Below are 21,298 nucleotides of genomic sequence, written 5' to 3'. Positions count from 1 at the left end.
CCGCAGCCTCTGTCCCCCTCATGTGTCATGTCCGCAGCCTCTGTCCCCCTCATGTGTCATGTCCACAGCCTCTGTCCCCCTCCTGTGTCATGTCCGCAGCCTCTGTCCCCCTCCTGTGTCATGTCCGCAGACCGCAGCCTCTGTCCACCTCCTGTATCGTGTCCGTAGCCTCTGACCATCTCCTGTCTTTTATCATATCTGCAGTCTCTAAAGGGGATCCTAGAAATGAGTCAAGAGTGGGAGCGCCAGGATGGGGGTTACGGGAAGAAACAGATATGTGGACTGGTCCTCTTTATACTCCTACATACATGAATAGAGCTATAACAGGTCTTTTTTATACTCCCATACATGTAAACAACCATAACAGGTCCTCTTTATACTCCTATATACATGTATAGAGCCATGACAGGTCCATTTTAGTTATCATGATATAAAATAATGGATGTGGGGGCATTTTGGTGGGCGTGATTTTTTTTGAGGGGGGCAGCATTTCATTCTTGGTACCAGGCAGCACAATGTCTTGGGTCGGCACTGAGTGTAGAGATGAGTGCAGTGCAGAGACGAGTGTGTGTAGAGATGAGCTCGCTCAGTGCAGTGAGTCTCCAGCCCAGACAGAGTGAAGTGTTTTCTGTACAGGTGTCTCCCTCCTCCTCCTCCCTCCTCCTCCTCCTTCCCCGGGCCAGACACCCCCCTCACTATACACACAAGAGGAGGAGGAGGAGAAGGATCTGGAGGGAGGGATCCATGATTCTGCCTCTTTTCCTGTTTCATACAAGGCACAGTTTCCCCGGCAGGACAGCCCAGTCCCCCACTGAGCAGATCGGGGAAAGTTTCCTGAGGATGGTGTGACTTTTGTCCATGGAGCTCGCACTCTATGATGATTAGAGGGGATGAGATGTGACCAATGGGAAGCTTTGTTGTCTCGCCCTGGGATCTCGGAGTGTGGATTTGAATGTGTGCCTATTGATCCCTGTCTCTTGTTGGGGAGAAGTGTGTGAGGAATACAAATGAAGTGTGATCGCCGGTGAGTCACCATAGGACTGTCTGGGAGGTTTGTTGTGATCGGATGGCACATGTCATACCAATCCTTGGAGTCCCATCCACATGATGCCAGCTGTCTGGATGTAGGAGACATCCTGGATCACTCAGTCTGAAACTTACCAGTTTGCTGCTGCCATGCCTTTCCATCTGAGGACAGTGCAGCCCACCCAGGTGTGTAGGTTGGGGGACACTGATGGGCTTAGGGATGGATCAGCTTTGGTGATCACTTCTCTGGAAGAAGTTACCCTCTACTCCATGATGCGCATCATCCATCAGCTGTCTGATCTGTCTAGACATGCTGAGGACATCTTCAGCAGCATCCATGGGCAGGCGGTTACCCTGGGAGAACGCAGTGCCCACCTACAACGTCGCCTGGCATCCCTCCATCACTTTGTATCCCACTTGGACCACCGGAAGGTACCAGTCCGTAAGTAGTTCTGCGCTTTGTTTACCTCATGCATTGGCTTTGTTCTTTGTTGGGCATGGTGCATCATTCTTTTCTGTAAGTTTTTTTTTCTATGTAGACCTTTGCCATCACAAATATTATTATTATTTTTATTGAGGATTTATATAGTACTAGCAGTTTGCGCAGAATTACCAAAATAAAGGAAGAAGGTACAGATACAAAGATGGATGAGCTTAGGTCCAAACCCAGAAACCCGATCACCTGCAGCTGGGCCATTCCATGCTCCGCAGGGGTGGGCATTCTCATGATGTCATTGACCTAGATGGGCTTGGGCATCATCAGAGCTCATCTCTAGCCCAAGCTCCTTACTCACACTTTTGTTTACTCCAGGGAGCTGTGGGCCGAGTTATTCATCACTCCGCAGCTGCATGTACACAAGGAGATGGGGGTGTTCATGCCATCATTGACCCAATATCGTCACATGGCCAAATTAGGTCACTCAGGTGTTCTCAGAACTCATCTCTAACCCAAACTTCCACTTGTATGTACTCCAATGAGTTGTGGTCCGGGTCATTCCCCGCTCCCCAGCTGCACATACAAAGGGCCATGGGTCATGACATCATTGATTAAAATGCGGTCACATGGCCAAACTAGGTCAGTGTCATAGATAGAGATGAGCTTAGAAGTCACCTCTAACTCAAAGTCCCAACACCCACTTTTATGTACTCCAATGAGCTGTGGTCCGGGTCATTCCCCAGCTGCACATACAAAGGGTCATGGGGGGGAATCATCATGACATCATTGACTAAATAGCAGTCACATGGCCAAGCTAGGTTGGTGTCATTGATAGAGATGAGCTCAGAAATTCTCAGAAGTCACCTCCAACTCAAAGGCCCAACACCCACTTTTATGTACTCCAACGAGCTGTGGTCCGGGTCATTCCCCAGCCTCACATTCAAAGGGGGGGGGGGTGGGGGGTTGCTCATGTGGTGACATTAGGTCAATGTCATTGATAGATATTAGTTTGGCCATCCCCTGAACTCACCTCTAACCCAAACTCCCACTTTTATGTAATGCAATGAATTTCAGGCCAGGTCCCCCCCGCAGCTTGCGTGAGCTACAGGGAAGGGAATGACCTATCCCGCAGCTTATTGGAGTACAGAAAAAAAACAGGAGTTTGAAAGGTCAATTTAGAGTTCAGGAGACACCCGTGCCACTTTGGACATCATATAACAATATTAGGTAGGTGATATAAGGAGCATACTCGCCCCTGTGTGAACATACAGCTGTGGGGCGAGGCCAGGCAGCAGATGATGGGCCAGCACTGACAGCTTGCTTAGGGGTTTATCTAAACTTAAGCTGGCCATAGACGGTTTCAGTGCCGGGACAAGGCCTCCTGGGGCCCAGGGCAAAGATGGCAAACTGCGGGTATAAAGAAAGAGGCAGTGTCTTTTCAAAACCAGAAAACACTTAAAACAATACAACACTACAATACAATACTGCAGCCCTGACGCAGAATATGCACTGTGGCAGGTGGGCAAATGGACCTGGAGTCCAGCGATCCCCCGCACTGGCAGCTCGTATCGCCGCTGTACCGGTCTGGGGATTTGAAATCCCAGCGTCTTTCTCTCCTCTTTGCCCGAGTTAGCCGATTCATTCATTCATAGATGCCCATCTGCTTACTTTGTTATTGGCTGCCTGGTTGGTTCCTCCTCTTGCCCGGCAGCTCTCTTTGGTCCTCTGTCCTTCCTGCCGGCCTCTTGGTGAGGTCACGCCTCGCCGAGACTCAGAAGCGCCTGTCGGGCGGAGATTACTCTGCGGCTCCACCTGACAGGGAAGCGAAGACTGGGACCTTTGCTTGTACTGGGGTGCAGGAGCGCACTCGGCACGTCTTTGCAAGCAGGTGCAGCTCTGCAGTGTTGTAAGGGTGGCTGGCAGAAGTCACAGTCACTTGTTACCCAGAAAGTTTAACAGCACACTGACAGCACTGCGCCCCCCTTCCTACAATAAATTGCTGCGCCCAGGGCATCCATCCCTTCCGCCCACCCCTTGTATCGGCCCTGGACTTCTCGGATATTGGCCAGTTCAGCAGAGATCGTCCAAGATTCAAACCATGTATGGGCAGACTAATGGTACCCAATTTGACCGATCAACTTGGGTAAAAGCAGCATGTCGATTTTTCATGCGATTATTGCCAGTGGCTATAGCCACTGGCAATAATTACTGTGTTCTCTTGGCAGGGATGGCTCCCCACACCCCCCCTGCTGGGAGAACATAATAGCTCTGTGGGAGGCATTCCCCCATCAACACTGCCTATGTTGATGGGGGAATTGAACTATATTCTTACCTGCAACCTGTGGTTGCAGGAAAGAAAATCGCACTATCTATGGCCGGCTTTAGTTTTGGAACCCAAGCTCATCCCTTGTCACAAAACAATTTCAAACAAGAGATTTAGAAGGGCCCTGCTCATAAGAGCTTACAATCTAAAATGGGGTTAATAGGCATGCCAGGCCTTAGGGCATATTTACTAGATTCCCTTCCATAAGTTCATAAATGACTTTTACCTAACAATATAAAACTAGCTTGACCAGTTTAAATATAAAGTGCAGATAGTTCCTCTCTATGAGGATGTATAGTTTTAAATATGCAAGCAATCAAATCTTTTAATAGTTCATCACTTTTAATTCTGTCAGTTCCTAATTATGTGTACAGAATTTCTTCAAGTCTTCTTTAAATACACACCCGGTCTACTGTAATTACCAGGGAACACACCTACTTATATGGGATGTCGAAACGTATTCCCTATCCTACCACCCATAAAAAAAAAAAATTTACACTTGTGTTATGTTGTCTAACACAAGCTCGCCTAGTTCCGCCTAACCACCAATCATGTGAATTAGACCTATCACAATGCACAACCTGTCCTTAAATTATCTGCCTACTAGTAGGTGCCTGTACAAGACTCTTATTACTCTCGGCTGCTTCTCGTGCACACCAGCCAACGACCAGCTATAGATTCTTTTCTGCTCATTCTTTTTCAAGAATTTCCTATCATAATTCTTGCACAGAAATCACTTTTCCTATTAGTACCAAAGGTTGTCTCCCAGTGTATACCCTCCTAAAGTAGACAAAATGTAGCATACAGTACTTAACACCTATCCCAATTGGATGCGGGGAACCGGCATCCGATTCACAATAGCAGGAGATTCTCTGTTCAGGCTCCGCTGCGAATTTGCACGGGAGCCCTGTGCGTCTTTTGGTCCGTTTCAGGTCCGAATTCAGCCAAAAATTCGTACTCTTTGTAATGCACAAGTGAATCCAGAAATCAAATGTAGGATTCAAAACATTGGGATGGCAAATTGACAAAAAAATTCAGGGCTTTTAAATGACATTTTTTGAGTTCATAATGATACTATGGATTAAGGCTCGTACACACGATATTTTTTTGCCGAGGAAACTGGTCGTGTGTACATTTTAGTCGAGGAAACTGTCGAGAAACTCAACGAGCCAAAAAGAGAGCAAGTTCTCTATTTCCTTGATGGGAATGGAGAAACTTGCCTTGTCGAGTTCCTCAACAGCCTGAGGCCCCGTACACACGACCGAGGAACTCGACGTGCCAAACACATCGAGTTCCTCGTCGAGTTCAGTGTGGAAGCCGCCGAGGAACTCGGCGGGCCGACTTTTGCCATTGAACAACGAGGAAATAGAGAACATGTTCTCTATTTCCTCGCCGAGGTCCTCGTCGGCTTCCTCGGCTGAAAGTGTACACACGGCCGGGTTTCTCGGCAGAATTCAGCTCTGAACCGAGTTTCTGGCTGAATTCTGCCGAGAAACTCGACGTGTGTACGGGGCCTGACAAGGAACTCGATGAGGAAAACGATGTGTTTTGCCCGTCGAGTTCCTCGGTCATGTGTACGAGGCTTGACTCTGACAAACTATTTTTCTGAATTTCCGTATGAACATTCAAACGAAATTTTACTGATGCTTGGTTGACTTTAGGCATGGTTGGCTCTGTTAGTATTTCAAGCCTACGAAAGGGACATTGGAGGAGATTTACTAAAACAGGAGCACTCAGAATCGGGTGTAACTGTGCATGGTGGCCAATCAGCTTCTAACTTCCACTTTTTCAGTTAAAGCATTAGTAAACTGCACCAAAGAAAGAAAAAAAAATTGTCCCCAGGTAGATTAAAGCGGAGTTCCACCCAAAAATTGAACTTCCGCTTTTCGGAACCCTCCCCCCCTCAGGTGTAACATTTGCCACCTTTCAGGGGGGGGGGGGGTGCAGATACCCACTTCCAGTAATACACTAGTGTGGCACGCCCCTACCCGCAGCCCCGCTGTCTTCTGGGAAACACACTGTTCCCAGGAGAGAACACGGACCAGTGACGACGCACCGCGCTACTCGCGCATGCGCAGTAGGGATCGGGCAGTGAAGCTGCAACGCTTCACTTCCCGATTCCCTCACCAAGTATGGTGGCAGGTGCAGCGGGCCCGCTGGACAGGTAAGTAGGGGTGCAACGGATCAAAAAACTCACGGTTCGGATCGTTCCTCGGATCAGGAGTCACGGATTGGATCATGTAAGGGGGGCGAGGAGTGCTTAAAGCAGAAGTTCCACTGGAACCTGGAAAGTGATTGGTTTCTATATATAGAGCTACGCCAGATTTTGCACTCTCCAGTTTTAGTAAATCAACTCCATTTGGCCTTGCTATGCCCAATATGTAGTCAAGATCCTTCACACACGTTCCTCTGGTTGGGTAAACAGCATGGAAACAATCACAAATTCAAAAAGATGACCCAGGTCATTTATTACCATGGCAGCTCAGGTCCCATCCACCAGTGTTCTAATGACAAATGCGTCCATTATATTCCCTCTCTCGCTCAATATTTGGTTAGAGTCTTTGCAGAGTATAGAACTTTTCAAATATCACATTTTGCTGCTGATTAAATTGTGCGGTGCTTACATTACAATATTTATTTTTTGTGATAAGTTTGTGATAAGAGATACAATTATACGTAGTTATTTAGCAGTTCCTCACAAGCAATATGGCTTTGAATGCTTACTTCAGGTACATGTGTAGAAGCCAAGATTCATTTTCATAATTTGTGCAATGTAAATATACTGCGTTGATTCTTCCCTGGAAAGTATTTAATCTTGGTTACTATGTACACATTAAAACCTGCTAAATGAGTAGTCCAGGAGGTGAAGACGTGACTTTATGATTGCAGTACTATTCTTCTTCTTTTAGTACAGCAGGTTGTTTTTCATTGCCACTGTGTGTATATAAAATGTGAATGTATTCTAAGGTTTGAGATGTGGCGGCAGTCACTAACCTGTCATGTTATATACAGTTTTTGTATTTTACTAGTATCTTACTCTGTTAGATATTTCATACTTTGCAGCAACAAGATGTGTCCTGGTTGCTTGTTTGAGGCTGGATTCGCAACTATGCACATACGTTACCATGTGCATCTATGTTTTTATGCGTTTTGTGTGTTTTGGGTGCATCCTTTATATTTGTGATGGGCCCCCGAATGTGTTTTGGGGACATCCAGTGTATTTGTAATGGGCCCCTGAATATCTGTCAATGCAGTAAACAATGAATCTTGACCATTCAATGCACCACAATACATAGCTGTGAATGCCAATGCTTTGTGATGTCCTGGGTTGGCCAAAAATGGGCCAGGTATGCTTTTTCCTGCATTGAACCTCACGGGCATTCGAAAAAAAATTGTAAAAAAAAAAATACAAAATTAAAATGGTAATAAAAAATAAAATAATAAAACTACTGACACTGTCCACTGCCCTACTGATACCATCTATTGCACTACTGATGTGGTCAGTATATACCATATACACATACACACAGGCATATGTGTTTGATTGTTGGAGTGCACACCCTAATGCAATAGGCTGTGCACACCTATGCCCAGAATGGATTAATTCAGGATCCTCACCATAGATAATGGACTGCAGGAACCCCATAATATGGTTCAAAATTTTGTCAAACAGATATGCTTTTGTTATATACTTAATGTTATTTTACGCTGAAATTTAAAGATCGGAAATGTGACTGTGCTCTTGTGGAAGTCTGACTACATGCTTGCAATAGTTGAAATAGCAGGATAATGTTTCAGGAGGCAGTTTTCTTGAAATGAAACTTTTTTAAACTTGTTTTACATATTTTAGGTACATTAGTCACATACCATGAGGGCCAGTTCACAGTAACCAGATGCAGTTCCGTGCGCTTTTTTCTGTACTAAAAATGCATGCACAGTGTTTTCCATGTAATCCAATGGCTCTAGTTCACACCAATGCAGTCAGTTCCAGTCAGTTTCCAGTCAGTTTCTGCACCGGAAACTGACTAGAACTGACTGCACTTGTGTGAACTAGAGCCATTGGAATACATGGAAAACACTGTGCATGTATTTTTAGGGCCAGTTTATACCACAAAAATGCACACCGGATACGTTCTGGATCAGTTTTTGCTTACAGTTCACACCACACGCAGTTCCAGTGTGTTTTTGATGCTTTTTGCTAGGTTCCAGTACAAGTACAGTTCTTTGCAGAAAAAATGCAGCACGCTCTACTTTTCTTTTTTTTTTTTGCACTGAAAACCGACTGCACTGGTGTGAATGAGAGCCATTGGAATACATGGAAAACACTGTATGCATTTTTAGTGCAGAAACAAAGCGCACAGAACTGCATCTGGTGTGAACTGGCACTGAGGCTATCGGGGGTCGAAACCTTTCCTGAGAGATATACAGCTGACATTACCAACTTTCTTTTAAAATTGCTTGTTGCCTGGTCTCATGCTGATTGCTTTGCATGACCTAGAATGAGTGTGGAGATCAAGAAAGTCAGAGCCATGCCAAAAGTCATTATTTGTACACTTATCCTAAGTCACTGTCTTAAAGCATAGGTTTGGCATTTGACAGCCAGGCAGCTGTCATTTTCAGCCTTGGCATCCTCAATGCTTCCTTTATGCAAAGTTGAATAACTTAAAATAACCCAGAAAACAAACAGACAAATTACAATAAGTTGTGGTCACTTAAAGAAGATCTAAACCCATTGATTTGACAGTTTAAAAAAACAGTTACATTCCCAGCGCGTGTTAGGAATGTATCTCTGAGGCCCCGTACACACGACCGAGTTTCTCGGCAGAATTCAGCCAGAAACTCGATCGGAGCTGAATTCTGCCGAGAAACCCGGCCATGTGTACACTTTCGGCCGAGGAAGCCGACGAGTTCCTCGTCGAGCCAAATAGAGAACATGTTCTCTATTTCCTCATTGTTCAATGAGGAAAGTTGGCTCGCCGAGATCCTCGGCGGCTTCACACAGAACTCGACGAGCAAAACGATGGTCCACAATGCCCTTTCCTAGCATCCCTGACAACCACATGCTTACCTGTCCCTGCCCCACTGGGCTTTTTGATGTGTGGTCTGCTCAGTGCCAACCAACCTCTTCTTAAAAATATATTCACCAGAATGAGCGAAGTCTATTAGAATGAATGTTCAGTAAGAGTCGATCCAGACAGTTGTTCAAGGACAGGCTGTGTTGTGGTCAACAGGCCGCACAGCAAAAACGTAGACATATAATGGTCAGGTAAGTACATGTGTTGCTTTTAAAAAGTGTTGAGGGCAGGCACTGGGGACCCACTTAAGCCCCCATTCACAAGTGTGAATGTTTTCGGGCAATTTTAAAGCATTTTTTGCATGTTTTTTCAGACATTATTGTGCCCTTTTGAAGCATTTTTCATGTGTTTTTAAGCTTTAGGCATTTCTGTTTAAGCCAGTGCGAAATAGTGTCATATATAACATCATATATCATCATCTTTGTATATGCTTCCTGTTTTTTCTCTGTGGTGGTGTGGAGCCCATAATCCATGTCCACTATGCCAATTTCTTCTCAGGCCCTCTACTGGGGTCATAAAGGTCCTTGTAGCCTGGGACCCTTCAGTTGTTGTGGGAACTAAATCCCATCATGCCTCTGCCTTTGGGAGTCATGTTTGTAATTGTCAGCCTTGCAATGCCACGTGGGACTTGTAGTTCCGTTTTAGCTAGAGGGCCACAGGTTGAACACCCATGTATGTAGGCCCTCACCAGATGGATGAAAGTCTTCTCATCCTGATTGGACACTCTTGAATCCTTCATTTTTGTTCAAGGTTGCTAGGAGAAGGATTCTGGTTGTGGTTGTGGTAGGCACATAAACATGCTAGAATAGTGTGTCATGCATTTTCAGGCTGTTTAAAGTCAATGTGGCCAAAAATGCATGGTTCTGCCATAACAAAAATACTTTTTTGGGCAACAAGCAGCGACGTTAATCCTAAGGGTGAATGGGCACTTTAAATATAATTGGAATCTTTATGTTGAGCATTGTTGCACTTTGGGAATCGTGCAACAATACGCCCAGGTGTGAATGGTGGCTAAAGTGCATTTAGTCTTTAAAAAAACTACTCTTTCTGAGTACTTTATAAATCTGTGACTCCATTGGTAATGTCACAATGGTGGCTCCTCTTTTAGTATTGAAGACGGTCATTGTCTGATTCCCAGATGCAGTGCTAATTGTGGGGCCAACACATATCTGCAGCACCTCTGAGGCCTCGTACACATGACCGTTTTCCTCAAGAAACTTGGCTGGCAGAGCTTTTTTGCCGAGGAAAACGGTCGTGTGTATGTTTTTCATTGAGAAAACTGTCGAGGAACTCGACGAGAAAAAAAGAGAACAAGTTCTCTTTTTCCTCAACGGGAGTCTCAATTTCTTCGTTGTGTTCCTCGTCGGGCTGGTTTTTGACGAGAAACACGTTCGTGTGTATGCTAAGAAACCCGCGCATGCTCAAAATACAGTATGAGACGGGAGCGCACCTTCGGTAAAAGTAGCGTATGTAATGGAGATAGCACATTTGTCACGCTGTAACAGTCTGAAAAGTGCAAATCGTCACTTACCAAACTTTTACTTAACACGCAGTAACATGAGATTTGCAAAAGCAGCCCCAGGGGTTGTGCCAGTGGAATCGAACTTACCCTGCCCTTGTATGTGTTGTACGTCACCGCGTTTGAGAATGAGGAGATTTGGTCTTGACAGTGTGTACGCAAAGAAAGCTTGTCAAGTTTCTCCACAAGCCTGACAAGGAACTCGTCGAGGAAAACAATGTTTAATTTACGACAAGTTCCTCGGTCGTGTGTACGAGGCCTTAGGCCCCGTACACACGACCGAGTTTCTCGGCAGAATTCAGCCAGAAACTCGGTCGGAGCTGGATTCTGCCGAGAAACTCGGTCGTGTGTACACTTTTCAGCGAGGAACCCGTCGAGGAACTCGTCGGGCCGAAAAGAGAACATGTTCTCTATTTCCTCGTTGTTCAATGAGGAAAGTCGGCCCGCCGAGCTCCTCGGCGGCTTCCACACTGAACTCGACGAGGAACTCGATGTGTTTGGCACGTCGAGTTCCTCGGTCGTGTGTGCGGGGCCTTATACCTAAGGACTAGAACCACTTCCAGCATTTGTTTACTGACAACCTCCAAGTCTGCTCGGGAGCCTCAAAATGTGGTACAGTATATGTCGATCTGACATAGTCCCCTTAAAAACTGGACGCTCTGTAGTAGCCCACCAGTGGTGCAATACATATTCAAAAGCTGGTAAACTGACAGAAAAGCCTTGCATAATAAATATTCAAAGAGCTTACAAGCTGAATCAGCATGGTGTGTTGTCATTGTACAGCATTTAAAAGTCAACATAAAACAAGGTGTGGTTTTTTAGTGGGAAGCAGCTGACACGGTTCAGCAAGGTTCTCCAAGTGTCAGACAAGAAATGCTGGCAGGGAGCTTAAGCAGCATACCTTGACCATGGGACTCCTCTTTGGGATAGGATAGAGTTTCTACGAATGTATTTTCACAGGTGCAGAAAATTATTCCGGCTCCATAAAAAATGAGGATTTGGAGACTTTCCTTTAACCCCTGTAAGAAAAAATGTAGCAAGAAAGAAATGATGGATTTTTTTTTTCTAAGAACAAATATCCTTAGCATGTCCATAAGAAAAATAAACTGTAAGCCTTGTTTGCTTTTATCCCCAGTAGGGATGTGCGCTACAGAGGATGGCCTTTCCATCTATGCGGAGTGCGGTTCAAATATACCAGATTAATCATGTATAGAATAATTATAGTTCTTGGAAGTGACTTAAATCTTAGAAGTTAAGCCCACTTAACCACTTCAAAAAGCAGTGGCAGAACTAAAAGGCAAATGAACTTCTAAAATGTACCGCACAGCTAAGTCAGGGATGTGGGCAGTTTTGTCAGCCTGGGAGGTGCGGGTATACATTTCCTCCCATAAAATACCGTTTTCTCATGGGATGTAATGTCCATATAGTGCAAACTAGAAGCAAAGTTCAAGAATAAAAACGTATATTACACAACATACAATTGTGGAGCTAATAATCCAATAATATATTGCAGAATGGTGTGGTTTAAATGTCTGCAGATAGGCTCCCAACAGACTACAACAAGCCACGGTTCCTGAGTTACATTGCGTCTTCACTCTTACATTGTGTTATTAAAGTTCATACATTTTTATTTGCAGAAAACAGAACCAACAACCGCCCTTTGATGGCATGATCTAATTACTAGGTACAACTGTTTCTTATTGTTGGTCTGTAGAGAATTATAGTATATTTTGCTCATATACAGAGAGTGTTGGTAGCTAGGCCTATCCTAGGCTTGCCATTGCCATTGCCAAGTTGTCATTTGTGAAAAACAACCCACATGTGGTATACTATGAAGCCCCGTACACACGACCGAGGAACTCGACGGGCAAAACACATCGTTTTCCTTGTCGAGTTCCTTGTGAAGCTGTCGAGGAACTCGACAAGCCAATTTTCTCCATTCCTGTCAAGGAAATAGAGAACATGTTCTATTTTTGGCTCGTCGAGTTTCTCGACAGTTTCCTCAACGAAAATGTACACACGACTGGTTTCCTCGGCAAAAAAATATCTCCCAGCAAGTTTCTTGCTGGTTTTTGCCGAGAAACTCGATCGTGTGTACGAGGCCTTACAAGTTCCTCCCACACTCCAAAGACATGCTGGTAGGTTAATTGGCTCCTGTCTAAATTGGCCCTAGTATGTGAATGTAAGTTAGGGACCTTAAACTGTAAGCTCCTTGAGGGTAGGGACTGATGTGATTGTATAATACATATGTAAAGTGCTGTGAAACTGTTAAATAAGTACCTGAAATAACAAAGCTCCTAAAGTGACATTGGTATTTACACATCAGTTCCCTTTTCTTTTTACGTGTCCTTGGAGCCTTGAATCCAGTTTCTAGTATAGAAACCTAGACCAGCTTTTGTGGTTGAAAGTCTTGCCCCAACCCTTCCTACCTTCTCCACATGAGCATGCATGTGTAGGTACCTGCTGTTATATACCTGTGGTAATTTAGCACCACTGTAAATAATATCCTTTTGTTGGCAATAAAGAGTTTATTTCTCAAATATAATAATGGCAGGTATTGGTGTGGCTGGATATTTCTTGCTGAAGAATGCAATTGTACCAGCCAGTCAGGGCGGCGACACACCTTTATTTTTAGGAATGTCATAATCATGAGTCTAGATATTGACCTGAAAATGTATATGTGTTGGGTCAGCAATTATAATGTCCTAGGCAGGATTTATTGTTTTAAGATGTACTTACCCAGTTTGAGTATATCAGTGATTTATAACAGCAGCTGGGACTGTCTTTCTCAACATTTTGTCTAAAATCACCTCTTTCCCTTTGGATTTGTCGCCTAATGACTTGGTCCCTTTGTTTCCTTTGTTAAGTCTACTACAGCAGGGACGTTGTAACATCTGTGACCTTAACGGTCACTTGCATCAAGTTAACACAAGAAATGGGCTATGTTGGCTTAACCTCCATGCTTCTATGTGTCAAGGCCTACTATTTCATTGAAGCTTACTTGATAGATGACTTGTGCCTTATAATCAGAGAATCTAGAGAAAAGTCAGATACTTAATCATACCTTGCTCTACCACAGATATTTGCTCTGCAGACAATAAAACATTTTAATGTCAAGACCAGAGAAGTCATGTTTTTATATGTGTGAATCCCAGAAATAAATTCATATATTTTTTGTAAATGTAAGTGAAGGTATATTGATGTGTCCCCTTTAATTATGCATGCACATATAATAAAACTATGTCCCATTCCAAAATGTTGGCAAGATTTAGTGCCGGTTCACACAGGGGCAACCCAACTTACAGCACGACCTTGCAAGGCGATTTGGAGGCGACTTCAGTGCGACTTCAGCACGCCTTCAGCGTGACTTTGAGCAACGTACAACGCGACATGAAGTTGCTTCCAGGACAGGCGACTTTGGCTGTGACTAATCACAGAATAATCAGCTCTGTGGGAGGGAGGGGTTTGCCTGGGTAAACTATTTTCTTTTCCTGTAAAGTTGCTTCAGTTAAGATGGAGATCCGACTTGGAGGTAACTTCCATTAAAATCTATGGGTACAAGTTGCCTAGAAGTCGCCTTGAAGTAGTACAGTAATTTCTGAAGTCAGAGCAACTTCCGTAGTGTACATTAAGACGGATCTCATTCACTTAAATGGAATTTCTTATGTCCAGCGACTTGGGGCAACTTTAAGGCTGCATTCACATCTAGGCAGACAAAATCGCTGCGTTTTGTCCCGAAAAATTGCGGCGACAAATAGCGGCGTTTTGTACCGCGATTTGCGGCGTCAAAGCGCCGCGATTGTCTGCCTAGATGTGCCCCTAGATTGTCCCCCTATGGAGATGGTTCCCATCTCCTATGCCGAACGCCGAAAGCCGCCTGAAAAAAGGGTCCGGGACTTTTTTTCAGGCAGGAGGCGTTCGACGTTCGGCGTGGAGATGTGAACCATCTCCATAGAGGGCAATGTTAAATCATCCCTCTGGCGTGTCGGGGCGGCAGCGGCGTCACACTACAGGCGACAAAACGCCTAGGTGTGAATGGGCTCTAAGTCTGAGAAGTTGGATCCCAAGTCGCTGTAGTGTGAACCGGCACTTACGAGCAGGGTGTTGCTACTTGTTTTTGTGATAAATGTAACTTAATTCTAAATGAAAATCCATCAAAAAGAGTTGAACCCTTTTGTCATGGCTACAACAGATATGCATGTCTGGGAACTCTTGCTATCAGAGACCCCTGACTGATATAAGAAACCATTCCAAAAATGTCATTATCTGGTTTGAACAGGCTGACCTTTAAGCTGTATATTTGACCATTGCAGTCCTTATTGATTGAATGGAGTTGATTTTTTAGGGAAGTAAGTAAATTGAGTGAATAAAGCACAATCACTAGCTCTGTGATCAACTACTTTAAAGTAGAGGTCTGATCTGTTTAAGGCCTCTTCCACACGAGGGCGGACTTCGTCCATACGGAGTCCGCCAGTTCCCGTCGGCTCAGCAGGAGATCTCTCCGCTGATCTCCGCTGAGCCGGCAGATGACAAGTCCCTCTCTGCTCACTGAGTGGGGAGCGGCTTGTGCAGCACCGCTGTCTCCTATGGAGAGATCTGTTGAAAACAGACAGCATCCGTTTTCATCAGATCTCACCCGATCCGATCTGGGGACGTATCGCCATCCGTCTGATTTTGGTGGATCGCATCGGGTCTCCACTGACATCCGATGCTCCATAGGACTGCATGGAGCGGCCGTTCAGGTCCACCATCAAAACAGACTGGCGAACCTGAACGGTCCGACCGTGTGAAAGGGGCCTTAGGGACATGCACCTCCTGCCACGATATCCATCTTCTTTATTTAGGATGTTTTGTGGACACCAGAGAGTGACAAATCAAGATGTGGTATAGGAAGTTGAGTGTAACTTGTACAATCTAGTTATCTCTCGCTCTGCTTTATTTGACCTTGTACTCAAATTGGTCTTTGTTTCATTTATTAATGGTGTCAGAGAATTAAACAGAATGTATGTTCTGATCTTGAATGAACGACATGTCGACCGGTGCTGTGTACCTTGTTGGGAATCCACCCACCCCAAAAGGGCTTGACAGCAGTGTCGAAATAAGTTGTCCATAAAGCTTACTTACGCTGGCTATACACTGTATGAGTTTTAGCTGGTTCCTGAGGAACCAGGTGAAATTTGCTCAGTGGGTAGTCCAGCCGGCCACCTGTTGTCTGACGTCCCCCTTTTAAATAACATTTTTTATTGGGTTGAAATTACACATATACAACAAACACAATGCTTACCATTAATTTGTCAAACATAACCCTACGAAGCAAGGTAAAGGTGTACAGACCAAAGACCCTAGCTAGGGTATAACCATACATAAGCACTGTGAATAGGGGGAATCCACACGCAACCAAAAGGAAAATCTAGATGACGATGGCGAGACTGGAGGATACTTTTCCTGTCCCCCCTGAGAAAGGTCTGGGGAAATCAGACACATAGCACATCATATATGAGCATAGGCCATCCACAACTCTGCCCTCAGCTACATCAATGACCTAGTCTCTAAATACCAACCTAATCATTATCTTTGTTCTTCTCAAGGCCTCCTACTCTCTAGCTCTCTCATCACCTGCTCCCATGCTCATCTCCAGGACTTTTCCAGAGCCTCTCCAAGCCTATGGAACTCCTTACCTCAATCTGTCCATCTATCTCCTTCTCTATTAGCTTTTAGAGGATTCCTGAAAACCCTCCTCTTCAGAGAAACCTATCCTACCCACACCTAACAACTGTATTTTCACTTGAGTGCATCTGATCATCCCCCACAGCTACTACCCTTGTTCCACTTGACCCTCCCTTCTAGATTGTAAGCTCTAACGAGCAGGGCCCTTTGATCCCTCCTGTATTGAATTGTATTGTGACTGTACTGTCTTCCCTGATGTAAAGCGATGCGCAAACTGTTGGCGCTATATAAATCCGGTATAATAATAGGGAACCTAGATCATGGATAAGGTATACCCTACTCGGTTAAGGGTTGACACAGAGAGTACCCATTCACGAATAGCTTAGGGAGACTTTCCTAAGATGCTGATATTCACCATGAGGTCTGAGCAAAATTAAGAATCAATAGAGAAAAACAATAAAACAGTAACAATTGGCCGAAGTCCCTCTTTTAAAAAAAATGAAGAAGTGGGGTAGAAAATTGACTGGAAAGAGGCTGCACCCAATCATATGCATTGTTTGGGTATTTTGACAGCCGACAGGGCTGACTGTCAAAATGCAATAGGCGTGGCAGGAGAAGCTTTCATCCGCGCTCTATAATATGGACGAAAGAATCTTTTTTTTTTTTTTTTCGTTCAGTCTGTAGGCTATCAGTGCATGGCCAGTTTAAGCTTTTTGTTATTTTTAAAATGGACTCACAGGAAAAGGTGTTTCAAAAAAAGATCTGATGAGCTTTATGTGGAGACTTGTTTACATGGGAGATGTGTTTTGGAGCAATCTAGCAGATGTTTGTTCTGGAGTTAACACTGAGAATGGAATGACCAGGTACTAACAGCTGTTCTGTGACCTTGGAGTGCGGAGAAGTAAAATAATCTCGCCGTGGCCTTGGGAGATTATCATACAGGATACATGAAAATGTCAGATTGTCTTTCTTCTACTTGCTAAATACTGGGTGGCATCCCATATTGTTCCACAGGAAAATCCCAAAAGCCAGAAATCTGACAGAGTATTACATTTTTGTTTTTTACTATTCCAAGTCAAAGAAGTCAGCTTCAGGTTATACTAATAATGTGATTTTATTTGTAGCCCGATCCCATAGAATGTCAAACTCACCAACAGATTAGTGGCAGATTAACCACTTCCATACCATGCACTTAGGCACCTTCCTGCCCAAGCCAATTTTCAGCTTTCAGCGCTGTCGCACTTTGAATGACAATTGCGCGGTCATGCTACACTGTACACAAACAATTTTTTTATCATTTTGTTCCAACAAATAGAGCTTTATTTTGGTGGTATTTGATCACCTCTGCGATTTTTTTTTTTGCGCAAACAACTAAAAAAAGACAGAAAATTTTGAAAAAAAATAGTTTTTATTTTTATCTGTAAATTTTTTGGGTAAATAAGTAAGTTTTCTACTTCGATTATGGGCACCGATGAGGCAGGACTGATGGGCACTGGTGAGGCGGCACTGATGGGCACCGGTGAAGCGGCACTGTCGGACACTGACAGGCGGCACTGATAGGCGGCGCTGGTATGCGGCACTGATGGGCACTCATAGGCGGCACTGATAGGCACTCATAGGTGGCACTGATGGGCACTCATAGGCGGCACTGGGCACTCATAGGCGACACTGATGGGCACTCATGGGCGGCACTGATGGGTACTTATGGGTGGCACTGATGGACACTGAGGGATGGCATTGCTGGGCATCACTTGTTTATCCCAGTGCCAGTCCCATGTTGTCCCATGTTGCCAGTCAGTGCCCCCTTTTTTTTTTTTACTGCCCTTCCCTGGTGGTCCAGTGTGGGCATCCGAGGGGGGGGCTGCACTGATAAACAATCAGCGTGAACCCCCCCCTGTCAGGAGAGCCGCCGATCGGCTCTCCTATACTCGCGTCTGTCAGACGCGAGTGAGGAAGAGCCATCAACGGCTCTTCCTGTTTACATCGTGATCAGCCGTGATTGGACACGGCTGATCACGTGGTAAAGAGTTTCCGCCGGATAACAAATATAATTTGATATGAGTACCGTGGACCTTTTTATCCTTGCGCCATGCTTACATTGTACACAGTAGAAATGGCCGAATGGTGATCTCATACACTTTTATGGTTTTGCAGCAATGACCTTTATGCATATTAATTAGCTGTAAATTTTGTTTTCACCCCATGTATAGAGTTTTATTACCAAATCTGCTGGAATAATCTGCAGTTTTGTCTGTCTATGCCTGGAATATATTGCATTGACTCATGCCAACCCTACACTTTTTTTAAATTTCTACTATAAATTCAGGTGTTTGACAAAACTATAAAAGTAGTTATTATAAAATAAATTACTTGATGTTTTTTCTTGTCTCTATAATATTTTACATACAATCAGTTCTCATTTTTGTAACTTTATATTACTAGATTTTTAGTATACTGTGAAAAGTTGGGGTTTTTACCCTCTATTGGCTAAAGATGCACGTTTTTGAAACCTATTCATTTCATTCCTCAAGCATTAAAGATTTTTAGGATAACAAATTCTATATATTTTATAGTTTAAAGTGCAATTCCAGTATAAAAAAATAAAAAATAAATCTCCAATTTATTTGTATGTACCAAATGATCTCCTTTAGTGTTTAATGGCCCAGGAAGCCCAGGTCCAGGCGGGCAGACATCACTTCCAGCATGGACTAGGGTGACCAAGTGTCCCGGATTGCCCGGGACAGTCCCGCATTTTGAGGTCTGTCCCGGGCACCTTCATTCCAGGACAATACAGTGTCCCGCAATGAAACTGACACAGCCACCCCCAGGCCAATCGGATGCCCCCAAAAAAGGATGCCACATCACAGCTTTACTCACTGACAGTACTTGTCCTGGCCGGGAATGCCTGGAGGAGCACAATCCCCACCCCCTGCTTGTGATTGGAGAAATCATAAATCTCGCCTCTTGTGTCCAATCACTGTGCTGTGATTCGTTACAGCACAAGCTGATTTTTGGGAAGGGAGGGTGTCCCTGAATGGTAGATTGGAAATGTGGTCACCCTAGCATGGACAATAGGCAGGGTTTGACAAACCCCAGGCACCAGGTCGCAATGGCGACTAGAAATAGCGGCCTGGCTCCTGGGCTACACTGCGGCATGTGTCTTGTCCCCATGCGGTCCCCGCCCGCAGGTGCGCAGACTAAGATGCCGCGCCGGCCGGTAATTGAGGCCGCGGCATTGCGGTCTGCTGGAGCGAGATGCTTAAAACGGGGAACTGGCACCCTCACTGACAGCGCTGAGGGTTTCCCCTGCCTGTTCTCACTGCCCATCTGCTTTCCAAAAGGTACAAAGTAACTTGTAGATACTCTTCATCTACTTTCATTCATCTGTAGATCAATGGGATGTGCTTCCATCTGATGTCAGTAAAAGCAATCTGATAAAATGTGTTCCTATTTAAACCCTAATTAAAATGTTTTGTTTTATTTATATTTTTCTAGCCATAAATATTTGAACTTTTTTCTTTTTTTCCCTTTTATTTATTTTTTTGTTGTTGTTTTTAGTGTCAGTTAAAAAAAACAAGCACTATTGGAAAAAAGCCAATTATTTTGTACAAATACATACAATACATTTATCTGCAGCAACAAAATATATATATATATATATATATATATATATATATATATATATACAGGGCTCGAGAAACCCCAGGCGCCAGGTCGTGACTGGAAATAGTGGCCTGGGCTACACTGCGCCATGTGTCTTGTCCCCATGCTGGAAAAAAAAACTGGCTCCTAACTTTGCAGTCATAGGACCGTGTAAAACAAACTTGAAAAGAGATATTAGCAGAGCTATATTTATTATTTTAATTATTATATACAGCTTTGAAATAAATCAACTGCCAGTGATCTCTTTCTTGTGTGTTGGGCCTTACAGCTACTTTAAGACTTAAGCCAGCCTCAGGCAGAGCTTAGTAGATCATTCATAAGAAAGATCTTTCTGTACACAAAATATGACCTTATTGGCTGCAAATATTGTTCATTTTCAAAATAAACCTGCAAAGGTTCCAGGAAATAATAAATATACTTTGCTTCCTTAAGGTCTGTGAACATGCCATTGAAATGATTTTGTTATGCCTGTCCAATAATGAAAACATTAACCTGCCAGAAATCCAGGTCTGTGAAGTGCACAGTACACAAGACAGACCTGGATTTCTGGCAGTATTATCTCAAACAGTCTTAAATTCCTGCCCACTTCACCTCTGTGAACGACAGAACATGCCCCCCTATGTTATGCAGAAGAGGAGAGGTGGGGATGCTCTGTAGTTCTAACACACTTACTGTACTAGGGTGGCAATGCTGTTCAGTGAGTGCAGAACAGTCAGTGAGCGTTGTCACTTTAGAACAGCAAGTGTGTTCCTGGCAGGATAATTAAGTAAAAAAGGGGAAGAAGCCTAAAAAAAAAAAAGGCAACAAATACAGCCACCACGTCTAAAGCTTGGTTACACACTGATTATTTTTTTTTCAACCTCTGGGGTTGAATGACAAATCACTGACAGATCTCTGCATCAACACAACGATATGTGATGCAGGAATCTCTCCAGCTCAGCTTTTGTATTTTGACAGCGGGGCCTCCCACCACCAGAACACACTGATCAGGGTTTGCAGCCATTGGTTGAAAGCGCTGATCGAATGCTGGTTATCCAGCAAGACTGTTTAACAGAAGACAGTTATTAGATTGGCTTCTGTTGAACAGACAGCGGTACGCATGCAAATATGCAGTTAGGCCCCGTTCACACTGGACGTTAGCCCTGGTTCACAGGTCTCCAGCATTTAGGTGCAGGTAGAATGCACGCCTGCACCGCCAGATAGGGTGACCCAGGCCCAGATTCTTGTACACTGGGCGTATCTCTGCGGCGGCGTAACGTATCCGATTTACGTTTCGCCGCCGCAAGTTTTTCAGGCAAGTGCTTTATTCACAAAGCACTTGCCTATAAAGTTGCGGCGGCGTAGCGTAAATCACCCGGCGGAATTCAAATTCGGCGGGTAGGGGGCGTGTATCATTTAAATGAAGCGCGTCCCTGCGCCGAATGAACTGCGCATGCGCTGTCCGTAAAATATCCCAGTGTGCATTGCTCCAAATGACGTCGCAAGGACGTCATTGGTTTCGACGTGAACGTAAATGACGTCCAGCCCCATTAACGGACGACTTACGCAAATGACGTAACTTTTTAAAATTTCGACGCGGGAACGACGGC

At 44.4% G+C, this 21,298-nt stretch overlaps 1 protein-coding gene across 2 annotated transcripts in view; it reads left to right on the top strand.

Moving 5' to 3' along the window:
* Positions 1-700: 700 nt before the first annotated feature.
* Positions 701-21,298, top strand: part of NHSL1 (NHS like 1) — a 286,410-nt gene continuing 265,812 nt past the window's right edge. The window contains exon 1 of one of the 2 annotated variants that reach the window (XM_040350522.1): positions 701-1,468. In XM_040350522.1, coding sequence (XP_040206456.1) covers positions 1,177-1,468 — 292 coding nt within the window. In that variant the 5' untranslated portion in view covers positions 701-1,176. The remainder of the gene's footprint in view (positions 1,469-21,298) is intronic. The other variant, XM_040350526.1, reaches the window with a different exon arrangement.

Source organism: Rana temporaria, chromosome 4 (assembly GCF_905171775.1).
Source record: "Rana temporaria chromosome 4, aRanTem1.1, whole genome shotgun sequence".
Taxonomy (NCBI): domain Eukaryota; kingdom Metazoa; phylum Chordata; class Amphibia; order Anura; family Ranidae; genus Rana; species Rana temporaria.
Note: the sequence above shows the minus strand (reverse complement) of the source record. Positions and strands in the feature narration are given on the sequence as shown.